Source organism: Abramis brama (assembly GCF_963993115.1).
Source record: "Abramis brama genome assembly, chromosome: 21".
Taxonomy (NCBI): domain Eukaryota; kingdom Metazoa; phylum Chordata; class Actinopteri; order Cypriniformes; family Leuciscidae; genus Abramis; species Abramis brama.
The window spans coordinates 27,838,322-27,853,274 of NC_139983.1; the positions used below are offsets into that span (position 1 = coordinate 27,838,322).

General features: G+C 38.4%; 1 protein-coding gene across 2 annotated transcripts in view; it reads left to right on the plus strand.

The window, feature by feature from the left end:
* ccdc88c (coiled-coil domain containing 88C) overlaps nt 1-14,953 on the plus strand; it is a 58,300-nt gene that overhangs the window by 10,918 nt on the left and 32,429 nt on the right. For both annotated transcript variants that reach the window (XM_084097044.1, XM_084097045.1), the window contains exon 4: nt 10,848-10,917. In XM_084097044.1, the coding sequence (XP_083953170.1) occupies nt 10,848-10,917 (70 nt within the window). The remainder of the gene's footprint in view (nt 1-10,847; nt 10,918-14,953) is intronic.

Below are 14,953 nucleotides of genomic sequence, written 5' to 3' on the forward strand. Positions count from 1 at the left end.
ATTAATCTGTTACATTACCGTTTGGTTCTCAAGTCAGTGGAAACACAGGTTCACTTCCACGAACCCTAACCAGGAACTGGTTCTGGCAACTACTACCCATCTGGGCATTGTGATGCCATGTTTTGCACAAGTTGGTGTCACTCACATTTACTTGAGAAACTGTATTTTGAACCGGGTTTGTCATGTTTGTGGGAATGATTAAAGATAGTGTTAATTGGTTCTCTTTGGACAAACATATGGATTTGTGATCACTATTTCTGCCGTATGTACTACTGCAGCCTGGGTAGATCAAAAACAACATCCTCTTAAGTTTAGATCCTACAGATCATTGATAGGTATTGCATGGTTTCTAAGGACTTGTGACCTGAACTCTATAAATATTTGCACATAAAGCAAATGTCTGTCTCACGGCAGGTTATGAAAGATTACACGCCTTCAATATCTAATGCCAAAATGATGCATTCTCCCAGCTTAGCCTAGATTTAGGTTTAAGCCTAAATCCTCACATTGGGTGATTTAATCTACACCGACCAGATTTGCCCCAGTTTCATCAAGGAATTGGGAATGTATAGTAATCCATTCGGACTGTGGGTTGGGGTCTCACCACAGCCCATTTCACTGTCCCAGTGTCATCTCTCAATGTCTGCCCACACTTTCTGCTCTCCCCTCATTAGCTCTAAAATGACTCTGTGCTTGCTCACCAGAAAGCATCCCACCGCAGGGATCAGTGCTACAGACAGTGGGAACAATGGACTTCTGGGGGAGGGGAGGGGTTGTATGTTGGTTCCTCCCTGCCTATTGTCTGAAGAGCAAGTCGTTGTGAACATGAGGTCCTGTAAGCTGACTCCTTTCAGAGCTTGAACATGAGATATGTGGCCTTGCCGGGCCCCTGATCTGCCCAGGGTCCATGCATAATGAACTACTGTGGACCGCAACATACTTAACATTATGTTAGGACATCCAGCCGAAGTTGTTTTGTTTTAGATGGCACTCAAAATAGTTCATTTGAAAATGTTGCACAGCTCTGGCTGAAAGTTTGTCTCCGACAATGACGTGCCAACTGTTTTTGTTTATGGGTTGGGTTCGAGGGTTGACCTTCTACCACCTGCCCAGCTAGCCTGGGTGGTGATGGCGCAGTGGATAAGACACATGCCTTTGGTGTGAGAGACCCGGGTTCGAATCCACTGTGAGACACCAATGTGTCCCTGAGCAAGACACTTAACCCCTAGTTGCTCCAGAGGCGTGCGACCTCTGACATATAGCAATTGTAAGTCGCTTTGGATAAAAGCGTCAGCTAAATGAATAAATGTAAATGTAAATGTAAATGTAGCCCAACAGTCTGAGCATTCCCTTTTAGTCTGTGATTGGCTGCGTTCCTTAGTTCCACATGCACTATTGTAAAAGTAAAAACCCCTCTTCACTGTCGCCATGTACAATTCGGTTTGAGTTCAATAGCTCTCTTGAAGGATGTGGTTAAGACTCATTCGTAGAATTTGTGAATAACCCCCACACAAGCCCTGTAAATGAGGACAGTCATGTTGAATTGCCGTTCCTTGGCGGGTTTTTACAGGTTCTGCTTCACTGTTGCTCTAAACGAAGGGAGGTGTCTCTTTGGGCTAGCTTGCTAGCTCTTTGTTCTACTGTTTGCTCGCGTACAGTGGAAATGACATGGCTGTTCCCAGAGGTGTACAGTTTCCCTTTTGCCATGTACCTGAACAGCTTTAGAGGAGCCCTAGGGGCTCTACTTGAACACTCATCTTGGTCTGACATTTCATTTCTGCATGATCTGCTTCATTTCAGGATGTAGATGTGTCTTGTAATGCCTGATCATTTTAATACTCAATGTCGCTTAGACATGAACATACACATGCTTCTCTTCACTGCTTTTAAAAGGCCTGTGTGTTTGTCCCTGAACACAGGAAACCTCCCTCCAGAGACAGACTGCCATGGGAAACCCAAAAACAAAGCCTCATGGACTGCTTTAAAGCTAGCCTTTCCCCCCCCTATTCTTTTACCCTCCCATCTCTTGCATTTTCTCTACCTCTCTCTTTCTCATCTTTGCCAGCACTTAACGATTATAAGATACAAATAATTTCTCTACACAAAAGTGACAGTTACTTGTCCATGGATTTCAAAGCGGATAGACCGTTTGCTACTGCAGACTTTGGCACAGCATGTATTCACGTGTTTGGTGAGATCATAAGTTCACTTGCTGTGCAAAAGAATGGAGACCAGGCTCAGGAAAAGCTGTAATGTAAAATGCTAACGAGGTAACCCTGTTATCATAGGCAAATAGTAATGATTATGCTGCCCTCAAGTCTTCCTGAGAGGTTTCTACTTATGACTTATGATGCAAATTCTTTCTCACTTTTTCAAAGATAAGTCCAAAGGATGCACGACACTGTGCCCTGACCAGGTGCGATGCAACAAACAATTTGTCTGTCTATACTGAATGCAGAAATAGGGTCTGACAATCACAATTCACTGCCAATCAGAACTGTAAAACATAAAAAGCATAAAACGTGTACCTTGGATGGATTTCATTACCTCCATGATGCTTCGCTACACGGCATGCTTTTTATGGTTTTCCTAGTGCAACTCGAGTGTTGTGTGGCATTCGCAGCAGGACAAACTCCTGATTAACATGGAAGAAAGAGATTAGGACTAAATGAGTAGTATTTTCTTGCAATTCTGGCTATTCATTCAACATTACAAAGTTAATCATTCTAACAAGACAACCCAAAGTTTTGTACCCTATGTTTTTTTTTTAACTGTTAGTTACACATTATGTTTCTTCATCCTATTGTTGTTTAATAACATAGTGCTCATTTTAAATTTTATGCTTGTTTGCATAAATCAGGTCATGGCTGAGCCTGTATTGTTTTAAGGGAGATTTGTTTTTCTGTGTGTCTATTGTCAGTTAATGTCGCCCCTTGTTTTTGCTCCAGATAACTACAGACTGAATGTTTCTCTATTTATTACGGGGTAGCTGCTGCCATATGGAGTAACTCTAGCCTTCCTCCTGTCTTTGATGGACATCTGTTGCTTCTGAATGTGACACATGAAGCAAACATGTCCTCTGTGGGCCACTGGTCAAAGATCAAGCTGTCTTTAAAAGGTAATGATTGAAGACGAGAAGTCTTATTCTCCTCCACTGCGGTGTACTTTTGGTCCCGTGGTGCCGGGACCTGAACATCTACACGTCCAGCTGCTGTGGTGGTCACTCTGCCTCTGTGGAATGGGACAGAAGTGGGGGGAGGTTCCACTAGGCTGATTTTATTTAATAAAGAGTTGGGGTAAAGAGGGAGGTGGTATGGCTCTCTAGGTCAATTGAAGTTGCCAGGGAGTCTGGAATGCCTCTCTTTCTGTCCCTTCTGTCCCTGCTGTTGACCTCGGAGTCAATGAGAAGTGAAAGCTGGTGTGTCCACGCAGATACTGAAGCCTGTAGGAATTAGGTTTCCCTTTCTAAGCCATTTGTTTTTGTTTTGTTCAGGGATTTGGGGTTGGACCATTTAATTCTGAGTTTTCTTGATTTTAAAAAGTTACCTCAACAACTACTGAAACCTAAATACTTCATGTATGCATTTTGCTTTGATGTTCCTGTGGTCTTATTGTGCTTTGTGGAGATATCACAAAGGCATTAAGATTTCTGGTAACAGGAAGTGGTGACATCACATGTGACTGTGTCACACAGCAGCAGTGCTCACCTGGGCCCTTTGTGTACACTACAGTTTTTTCACTTGTTAGCGGCTGATATTTATGCTCCTCTTTTTGGACACCATGTGACGTCTTGGTCTTTATGTGGTTTCCATCTTTTATGTCTCCCCACATTCTGCCAATATATCCTTGAATAGGGTCTCAAATTACACATCCTAAAACAGAATAAATGCGACTGACAACTGCTATATTGTGTGAAAGAAAAAAAGGTTCAGTTCTGAACACGAAAGACCACAGAATTCTTCAGAGAGATACACAACATATTGGTTATTAGTCAATGTTAAATGTAGTAAAAATTAAACACTTCAATAAAGAATAAATTTCTCATGAAATAAAAATCTATTTTGTAGATGCATGTTATATATCATATTGTGAATGATTCATCCATGTATGTTTCATTTATGTATTTTTTGACCTTGTAACATATAATGATAATGTCATAGCTCGTTCCTCCAGTGAAAATGAGAGACTTCTCTCTGGTGACGTATGCCAAGTTTTCTCTAAACATTTAGTTCACTTAAACCACGCCTCTCCACAATTGAGACCAATGACGTTAGCAATTGCAGTCTATGGGTAGATTAGCCAGGGCAGCATACCTCCGAGTACTCCATGGTGTTGATCGATGCTGATGAGACGGGCGCGTTCACAGAAAATCTGGTGCACACGCACTGACGAGCACAAACTCGATGGGAGGGTATTCGTTGATAGTGGGGGAGGGGCATGAGAGTTGTAAACATTCAAAATTTTGGCTAAGTCCACTCAATCTTCCAGGGTTGTCGACTGTAGCTTGAGTTTTTGAAAACACATCATTCTTACAATATATAGAACTGTTTAGGTTCTAATGTTGCCTGCAGTGTTTGGACAGGAGCTCTGTGGATTGGGCTTATTTTAAATCTATCTACCATGTGGGTGTGTGTTCATGTACAGAGCTGTAGTCAGCTTGTGGTTTACTCCACAGGAGAGTGAATATAGAACACTGGGTCACTGAGTACAGTCAGCAATGGGGCCACAAATTTGGTAAAATTGACCTTCACTTTCAATAACACAAACAGATATAGACACTTTATATGAGCAATCCAAATCAATCCAAAGTCTAAATCATAACCACAGCTCAGGGTGAACATGTGGCATGATCTGGTCTGGTGAATTGGATATTGATCATTTGTGGGTTTCTCCATTGTATATTGTATATTCATTGAAGAACCCTCAGGCAAACCTGCAATATGGGTCAGTGTAACAGAGGAGAAGGCCCATTGATCAGCCCCTTTTTGCCACCAGCATACCAAAATGAATTGATAAACAGATTTGCAACCATAATTTAGTGAAATAAGGCTTATGTATGAATTTGTTTTATTGTCCAGTAGCTGTACCGTCTCTAAGATTCTCTGTTTTCTTGTGTGAAGAACTTTTGCGTTTCCTCATTCCTGTATCTGTGATGGCTGTAGTCTCAGAATGGAACACAATGGCACTGAATACTCCTGTTTCTCACTTCTATTCATCTGAGCCTGGCCAATTCTAGCCGTGTTTGTATTGTGATGCACGAATGGTCATTTTGCTTTGACTTTCTACCCATCGAATCCAAATATTTACTTGAATTTGGAATCCAAAATAACATCCTCACAGGGAGCAAGTACATACCCAGTGACCCTGAACAGTTTAAAACAGTGATTGTTTTTTCACTTTTCTGTGACATTTGTTTTCTGGTATTGTCTCACTGGGCTGAGGAGAAGCTGCTGATGTTCTTTGATGTTCCCACAGAAGTCAGTGGGGGAAATGTGATTAGTGTGTTGATCCCAGAGCTCCATCACTGCTGTGTTATTGATTTATTACTACTGGAGCCGGCTCCCATTGCCCCCACAGCCCGTTTCTCCATCCATCCTTTCATCTCAGATGAAGTGCGCTATTTACCTTTAGATTTTTCTCTCTTTTTTTGTCAATACAATCCCAGATTTACCCTATTCTTCTTCCCGGGTTCATTCTGAGTCCATTTAATATCTACACTAAACTTAAAATATTTTTAAATTACCATAAAATGTACACTACCATTTAAAAGTTTAGAGTTGGAAAGTTTATATAATGTATTATTCTGACTAAGGCTCCATTTATTTGATCAAAAATACAGTAAAAACAGTAAAATTTAGAAATATTACGATTTAAAGTAAATGTTTTCTATTTTAATATATTTTAAAATGTAATGTTAACACTTTAGTGCAGGGTCCAATTCTCACTATTAACTAGTTGTTACTAGCACGCATATTACTAGGATATTTTTGGCTGTTTATTAGTACTTATAAAGCACACATTAATGCCTTATTCTGCATAATCATATTCTACATCCCTTAATCCTACACAATACCTAAATTTAACAACTACCTTACTAACTATTAATAAGCAATAGTAATTAGGAGTTTATTGAGGCAAAAGTCATAGTTAATAGTGAGAATTGGACCCTAATCTATAGTGTGACCAATGTAATTTATTCCTGTGATGGCAAAGCTGAGTTTCAGCATCATTACTCCAGTCTTCAGTGACACATTATCCTTTAGAAATCACTCGTAAATGCTGATTTGCTGATCAGTGCTCAGGAAACATTTCTTGCTATTATCAATGTAGAAAATAGTTTGTCAAAATGCCCTTCTCGGCGGGTATCCTCGTAAACTCGGTCACTAAAGGCTTACGTGAACGTAAACAATTGAGAAATAAAACTGATCCGTATCATCATACTGGATCCGTGCATTATCTCCTAATCACTTTTGTAGCTTTTACAAAGATGAATTGTATTTAATTTATACCATGAAGACTATGCAGTGCTATTTTACATTTGATTATTCTATATTTTACTCTGTTATTTCTGTACCTAAATACTGTTAGACTTCCATGAAAAACATAGGCTGAAGCATCTTTGTTCTATTATATTTATTTTTGCTTGTAATTTATTTTCTATGCAGATTCACTCCTATACAAAATCACCCCAATCATTCTAGAATGATAAATTCTATTCAGCTATTCATCTGATGAAATTATTTTAATTTCGCAATATAATATCGCAGAAAATCATTTTTTTCCAATATTTGTGCAGCCCTAGTGTACACGTAACATATAATTTAAATACATGAAACTACATTTGTGGTGCATGTGACTCATTTTAAATGGAACAGCAGGTAGTAACTTAGGTTGGGACTTGGTTTTACCAATCAGTATGTGATTAGATGGAATAATTTTAGGTTATTATATACTTGGATATAATTGTTCCCAGCCCACACAGCTTTGGTCATGTCAGCAGAAACATAACATCAGATGTGAGGAAAGTTACATTTTGTTAACTAAGTAAACTTGTTTCCATAAAATAACACGCACTGATGAAACATGCTCGATATAAGTAGGAACATTTATGTAAGGAAGTAAATGAGGTTAATTTTGATTTCATGTTGTTTTTAAGATCTGTTTAGATGATTTGTGTCAAAACCAATCTGAATGGCAGCGTCCACTCCCAATATATATAGATAATGATCATGTGTCGCACTGGCTCATAATGCTGAAGCTAGCAGGGGGTGGACAGCCCCAGAGCCAAAGGTCTGAAAGGGACAAATGCTCCTGTCCTACTTTACCGTTCAGGCTTTATTACGCACGGCAACAGAGGAAATGAGCTCAGGAAAGTTTCTATGAAACTTTCCAACTATCCCGACCAGTTGCGCCATGACCCGATGAAGTCATATGCCAAACCACCATTTTTAGTGGATGTTCCAGTGGGGTAACAAAGTATGAAGGTGTCAAGGTTATCTTTTGTTGTCCTGATTTTACAGTGGAAAATGCTGTTTGAATGTTGAGTGAAGTTTAGGAGGCCAGCAAAACCAACACTCCCATATTTCCTCAGTGTGAAATCAAAACATTGGCTTTTCGCCTTTCCTTTTGCTCTTTTCCCTTTGTTTTTCCTCCATTTTATAGAATATTTGTCTCCTTTAATGGTCATTTTGTTTTCAAAGGACTTTGGCTAGAAAATGGGAGGTTAGTCTTTCAACCAACACCTTGCCGGCGTTGTGATATGGATACATGTCCATGAATAATTTACTTCAGGCAGGTAATTTTCAGTAATGATGCAAATGCAGGTCCAGTATCGTCTTGTTATTATCTGCTATGATTGAAGGTTATCTTTGTGGTGACATTACATTTAGAGTTTTTCTCTGATGTGTTGTGTGTGTATTTGCAGTAGTTTCTACAGTGTTAATGTGTCTGAAATGGTGTAGGCACCTTAAGTTACCTAAGCCTGTCTCTGTCAGGTAAGGAACGTTAACTGATCCTTTATAATTTTTTCCATCCTCAGCTGTTAGTTGAAACGAGATACTGACGCTGGCATGAAAGCCTTCTCGTCTTGCATATGAATCAAATCTAGTAATTAGCCTGCTTGATCAAACAGTGCTAGAAATGATCAGGTTTACTGGAAATTTGAAGAATGAGGTGTTTATGGAGAGAATGCTTAACGTGACACAACTGTACACACCCCATCACGGTGCAGCTGTCGATTAAAACATCGTAAAGAGCTTTTTTTCTCCTCTCAAGTTGAAACGTGTACTTTTATGTAATTATACACACCAGACTGGCTGTCAGTCAAAAACACTTAAGTTTCTTCCCAGAGTGCCTTGCTTGTTCCATTGTGCATAGTTATCTCATAAGTGGTCTTACATCAGTGGTCCAGAAAATAGAAGAACGACAAGATTACTCAAGTGGATTGTAAGGTTTGTCTTGTGTATAGTGTAAAGAAACATTAGTTTTGATGATATTTAGAAAGTGTTTGATGTGTATAAATACAATGTAATGATGCAAATTAGACTTGGACTAAACTGAGTTTCTGAAATGAAAGGAGTAGGCCTAGTTCATCAAAAAGTATGAAAATTCTCACCCTCATGTCGTTCCAAACCTGTATGACTGTTTCTTCTGTGAGATCATTTAACCCGACCCAATCCGTCCGATACTGTTATGTTTTGAAGCCCGAACCCGAAATTGCTTTCTTACAAAAAGTAACTTTTTGTAACTGCTGTATTTCAGGATTGCGTGCAGCAGTCACTATAGTAACATGTAAATAAACACAGTTTCATCAAGGCACAGCGGCCTCTGCTGTAGAGTAGCCTACCTGTCGTCTTGCTTTCGTAAGCTAAAACATCTTTGCAAGCCCTGCACGTAACTGCTGAGCTCTTTGTTGGTTTTACTGACAAGTTCATAATTCTTCCCCAGTACAGCTTTCAGTGCATCATTTGCTACCGTAATTAGTTCTCCCTCATAGTGCGTTGTGCCGTCTGCCGTATTGTGACAGAGCGAGCGAGAGCACATGCGCGAAACAAGTTGCAATTAAATAAACCTGACCTGAACCCGAAGCAATTCATGAAAAATCAGGTCGGGTAGCAGACCTCTAGTCACCATGGCTCTCAAACTCTTCAAAAAACAAAACAAATACCAAATTATAATAATCGTTTCAAGTAATTTCAGTTGGAATCCAGGCGATAGGGAATTTCACACGAGGGCAAAAGATTTCCTCATGCAGATTCCACAATGGGTTCAAGTTGGTTATATGGATTCGCTGCACTGACCAACAGAAAGCTGCTTGGTTCAAAAGTGATTTCTGTGTGAGCTGTGCTTCATACATCGCTACTCTATTGACATGTGTTGATGTATTGAAACTCTTTCGGCTGCACATACTTATGGGAAAAGTAGATAAGAGTCTTTGGTTTGTTACTTAAGTATTCTCAGTGTTTGTAAGGACAGTAGTAAAGAAAGGAATGCTCGCAGGCCTATGTTTTGAAAAAGGCAGTTTGGTCTGGCCTCAGCTGGGGCAGCTCTATTATACTGGATGAGGGTCGTGTCTCTGGTCTCTATACACAAAGACCTCCCCTGGGAGTCACTCCTCTAAGCTGAAGATGGAGTTGTCAGTAGGGGGTCCGGGCTTGACGATTTCAAATTGGATAGCACTCTTTCTCATTAGCTGTGTAGCCATGCACTCGGGTGAGAGTGCATGTCCATTTGCCTACAACATGACTTCAGTTTGTTGAAAGTAGGAATGTACTGAACCACATATTTTGAAAACTGACTAGTCAGTGACTCAGTGGGTTGCCTGTACATCTAATTGGTCATAAGGATGTCCTGTATAATCAGGCTGGTTCACGTAAAATGTGTTCTTCCATTCAAAAATAGTAAAACAAAGCACAGAATGGAACTGAAAAACTTGTAAATATAAGTTTTAAAACTTAAATTGATATATAATACATTATATATTATATAAAATATATATATATATATATATATATATATATATATATATATATATATATATATATATATATATATATATATAAAATATATATGTATATATATATATATCTATATATCTATATATCTATATATCTATATATATATATATCTATATATATCTATATATATAATATACACACATACACATACATACATATATACAAGATCTGTGATAAAGAATGGTCACCTTTCAGAAATGATTTTCGAATATAATTTCTTGACAGTTGCACAGAAACAATAAATCTGGTATGTAATTCTGTCACTGATGTTAGTGCTCTTATCTAACTGTGTTTTGGAATGAAGGGTTTGGTCAATTGGACCTGTTTGGTCTTGTTCTTTGTGCACTTTGTTGAGCTTTGTTGCCCTGGAGGCCTTTGTGCCTGAAGACAAGTCCATTATTACATGGGCACACGTGCACTCCTGCATATTTATGCCTTTTAAATCTTGTTCCCTTCGTCTTTTTTTTAAATTTATTAATAAATATTGCTTAGCTCATATTTTGGCTGTATGCTGGAATTTGTTGTTCTCCACCCAAGACATGCCTCGTTTGGGGCTGCTAATGCTTCCCATTTCCATTTTGATTTCCTGCCTGTCTGTTTTGTAAGTAGGAGTTTCCTGTTCCCACGTAACCACTGACCCTGTTTTAGGTACTCGCCCCAAATATTGACACCCGTCCGTCTCTCAATCTGGCTGCCATCTTGATTAATGCCTATTTTGACCCTTCACTGTTGTCCTTTTACATAGATTAAATGTTTAAGGTGCCATCACAGTGCACTGAACGTTTTCATGTCTACCCGTTTACAATAGGCATGTTTTCTTTTTTCTCTCAGGAGAGTCTTCAGCAGCTCATCGTCATGAACCTGCCCAATGTTCTGGCCATCGCCAAGGACCCATTATCAGGTATTGCTCAATCATATAATTTTGAATAAGCCACTAGATCGTGGTACAAATTAGGTGCCTGTCTGGTTTAAGTACATTTTTATTCATTTTGTTAATTTTAAAACATTCTATAATGTGTTAATAAACGGCATTGTTCTTAAGATAAATTAAGCTTTTTTTACACACATTTTAATATGTGTGGAATACATGTATGTATATCTTCGGAAAGCTAACAGGTTTGATGGTGCCAAGATTATAGTTTTACTATTTAATTTGAAATGATTAGATCAAGGTTGTAAAACAATAAGGTGTGGTTACACTTTATTTTAAGGTGACGTAGTTACATTGTACTTACTCAGATAAGTACTGAGTAATATTATTTAACTACATGCAGTTGCTCTAGAGTCATGGTTTTTGTTTGGTTTAGGGTTAGTTACTTGTAATTATGTATAATTTACTGTTATTATTATTATTATTATTATTATTATTATTATTATTATTATTATTATTATTATTATTATTATTATTATTATTATTATTATTATTATTATTATTATTATAGCAAGTACATGTAGTAACGTGTAACTACGTCACCTTAAATTAAAGTGTTACCTAAGGTGTCTGTTAGAAAGAGAATTTAATGCTGACCTTTTTACCAATATCTACTTTTTAATTGTTTACTTTACAAAATCATGATGGGTTGACATAAAAGTCAAGTCAAGTCATCTTCATTTATATAGCGCTTTTAACAATGTAGATTGTTTCAAAGCAGCTTTACAGAGATAAGCGTATCATTTAAGGTAACAGAGATTGTTTTGGCTTTATAGCGGTTCTTTAATAAAGTTATTTTCCAGCTAAAGTTAGTTTTGATTGATTTGCTTCCGTCGCAACGATCATTTATTATTAAATTAGGGGCCGCTAAGACGACACCATTCTCTCTACACAGACTTTAAACGCGAACCTGTGAGAAACGCTGATGGCGTTCACATGCGCATTAAGAATTGGTTCTATAGTTATGTGCGTTTGAATATATACGTGCGCAGGTTTGGAATTCCCTACAAGCCAAGCCTAAACAAAGTACTTGTCTTTCCTTATAAATTTTGATAAAGAATTTTATTTTATTTTGTCGCTTCGGGGTAGGAACGCAAAACGAATTTTCCCGACAACGCCTTATCTGTAGAGTGGTAAAGGGATCCTCCATAGGGAGAGACTAGTTGGCACTTCAGCACTGCGCTGTCATCGGGTCCAGGCGAAGGTCCTTCCTCAGATCTTGATATGGCCTGGATCCGGCAGGCTGCGGGAAAACCTCGGGATAAACACAGACACTAAAATTAGCGTAGATGCCATTCTTCTTATGATGTAACGAGAACATCAGGATTTATGGGAAGTGTCCCCGTTTCCGGCTGACCTAATCTATGCAGCCTAACATTGAATTATAGAAGTCTATAATGTATTATGTGAATGCTAGGTCAAAGAGATGTGTCTTTAATCTGGCTTTGAACTGACAGAGTGTGTCTGCTTCCCGGACAATGTTAGGAAGACTGTTCCAGAGTTTTGGCGCTAAATAGGAAAAGGATCTACCGCCAGCAGTCGATTTTGATATTCTAGGTATTATTAACTGGCCGGAATTTTGAGATTGCAATAGACGTGAAGGACTATAATGCGTTAAGAGCTCGCTCAAGTACTGCGGAGCTAAACCATTTAGTGCTTTGTAAGTAATCAGCAATATTGAAAAATTGATGCGATGTTTAATAGGGAGCCAATGCAGTTTTGACAGAACCGGGCTAATATGGTCATACTTCCTGGTTCTGGTAAGAACTCGAGCTGCTGCGTTTTGAACTAGCTGTAGTTTGTTTATTAAACGTGCAGGGCAACCACCCAATAGAGCATTACAATAATCTAGCCTTGAGGTCATGAAAGCATGAACTAACTGTTCCGCATTTGTCAATGAGAGCATATGTCGTAATTTAGATATATTTTTAAGATGGAAAAATGCAGTTTTACAGATACTAGACACGTGACTTTCAAATGAAAGATTGGTATCAAAGAGCACACCCAGGTTCCTAACCGACGACGAAGACTTAACAGAGCAGCCATCAAGTGTTAGACATTCTAGGTTATTACGTGAGGAAGTTTTTTGTCCAATAATTAGAAACTCTGTTTTTTCAGAATTTAGAAGTAGGAAATTACGAGTCATCCAATTTTTTATATCAGCTATGCATTCCATTAATTTTGTGAATTGATAAGTTTCGTTAGGTTTTAAAGAAATATCCAGCTGAGTATTGTCAGCATAACAGTGGAAGCTAATTCCATGTTTCCTAATGATATCTCCTAATGGTAGCATGTACAGAGTGAACAGCAGCGGTCCTAGTACTGAGCCTTGAGGTACGCCATACTGAACTTGTGATCGATAAGACATCTCTTCATTTACTGCTACAAACTGATAACGGTAAGATAAGTATGATTTAAACCATGCTAGTGCATTTCCACTAATGCCAACATAATGTTCGAGTCTATTTAAAAGAACGTTGTGGTCAATGGTGTCAAATGCAGCACTAAGATCGAGTAACACTAATAGAGAGATACAACCACGATCGGATGATAAGAGCAAATCATTTGTGACTCTAATGTGACTCTAATGTGACTCTAAAACACATGGACAGCTTGAACTCTCTGCTTAATATGTTACTTTAATCTTAAAATACGTCATTGTTTTGTCTCAAGATGCACACCAGTAATGTTTTTTTCTAATGCATGTTTATAAAAGTTACTTAAATGCCCTAATTGAACTAAGGCCTAATCCTGGCCTAATCGAAGCCCTGTCTGTGAAACCAGGCCTAAAAGAGGAAAAATAGGATGGTAACAGGGCTGATGCATAATCTGTGGACAGAATTTCAAGAGAAAATAGTGCAACAATTCTATTATCATATATTTTGTTTTCTGCAACATTTGCAAGATCAAATTTAAAACGCAAAGTTAGGCATTTTTTTAAGAGAATGCGTATATTAACACAGAAAAAGAAATCAGCAATTCATTGCTAATGTCTTTTTATGCACGCTTATGACAGACCAATATAGCACTCGTTTTGTAGAATCACCATCCTATCAGCATGCTTTTATTTTCTTACTTTTATCTGGATCAGTTGCTGTATCTTCACTATAGTCACTATAAATCACCTACTACCACTTTCATCACCTCACATTCACACACCAGCCTTCATAAACACCCTTTCACCTTCTGATATGGGATGTGCGGACAAGGTTCTGGCTCTCTGGGGAAGGAAACCCATGTTGGGGACCTTGTAATGGCAGGAGGAAAGGAGAAAGGCCAGAGGAAACTTCTTGGGACCAAGCCCAGCCCCAAGCGCTGACTGGGGATCTTGCTGTTGACAGTAGAGCAGCTAGAGACATGAAACCAGAACAACTAGGAAATATGGTCTGGGACTATAGTCAATTATAAAGCTTTAATCTGTCATTATACTAAAATATTTGTCTGAACAATGCTGCAATGCTTGAAATCAGAATCAAGAGAGCTGTGTAATAAAATATGTAAAAATAGTATAGATATAAAATGAACTGTTAGCAAATGGTATAGAGTAAAAAAATGCTGCAATTAAAGTAACTTTGCAGATTTTCAATGTCGTTAGTGTATGTACGTTTACTTCTCAGCAAAAGCTCCAGGACTTTTGTAAAAACCGCAGATTATACTCCTGCATTTTTGTATCCCTCCTCACAGAAGGTCGGGTCGACTGAGGGTTATTAACAGAACAGTTATTGTAAGGGTAGGTTTATCACTGAAAATTGTATCATACTATATCTACTCTTTAAACAGCATTATTGTAAAAATAGAACAATATGGCAACAGCTTTCTTACCTGTACGCAACAGCATTTTGCTTCGGGCGGAACTGACAGAATGGCCGTTTCTTTCAGTTTCCCCCCTCCGTTTTGCCTAAAACACTGTGTTCGTGGTCATCCAGTTGGAAATGTTGACTACAAACTCAAAGGTATTTCCGATTTTCCGTCGTGGAATTCTTGCTCCCTGTAACAGTGCAAGCTG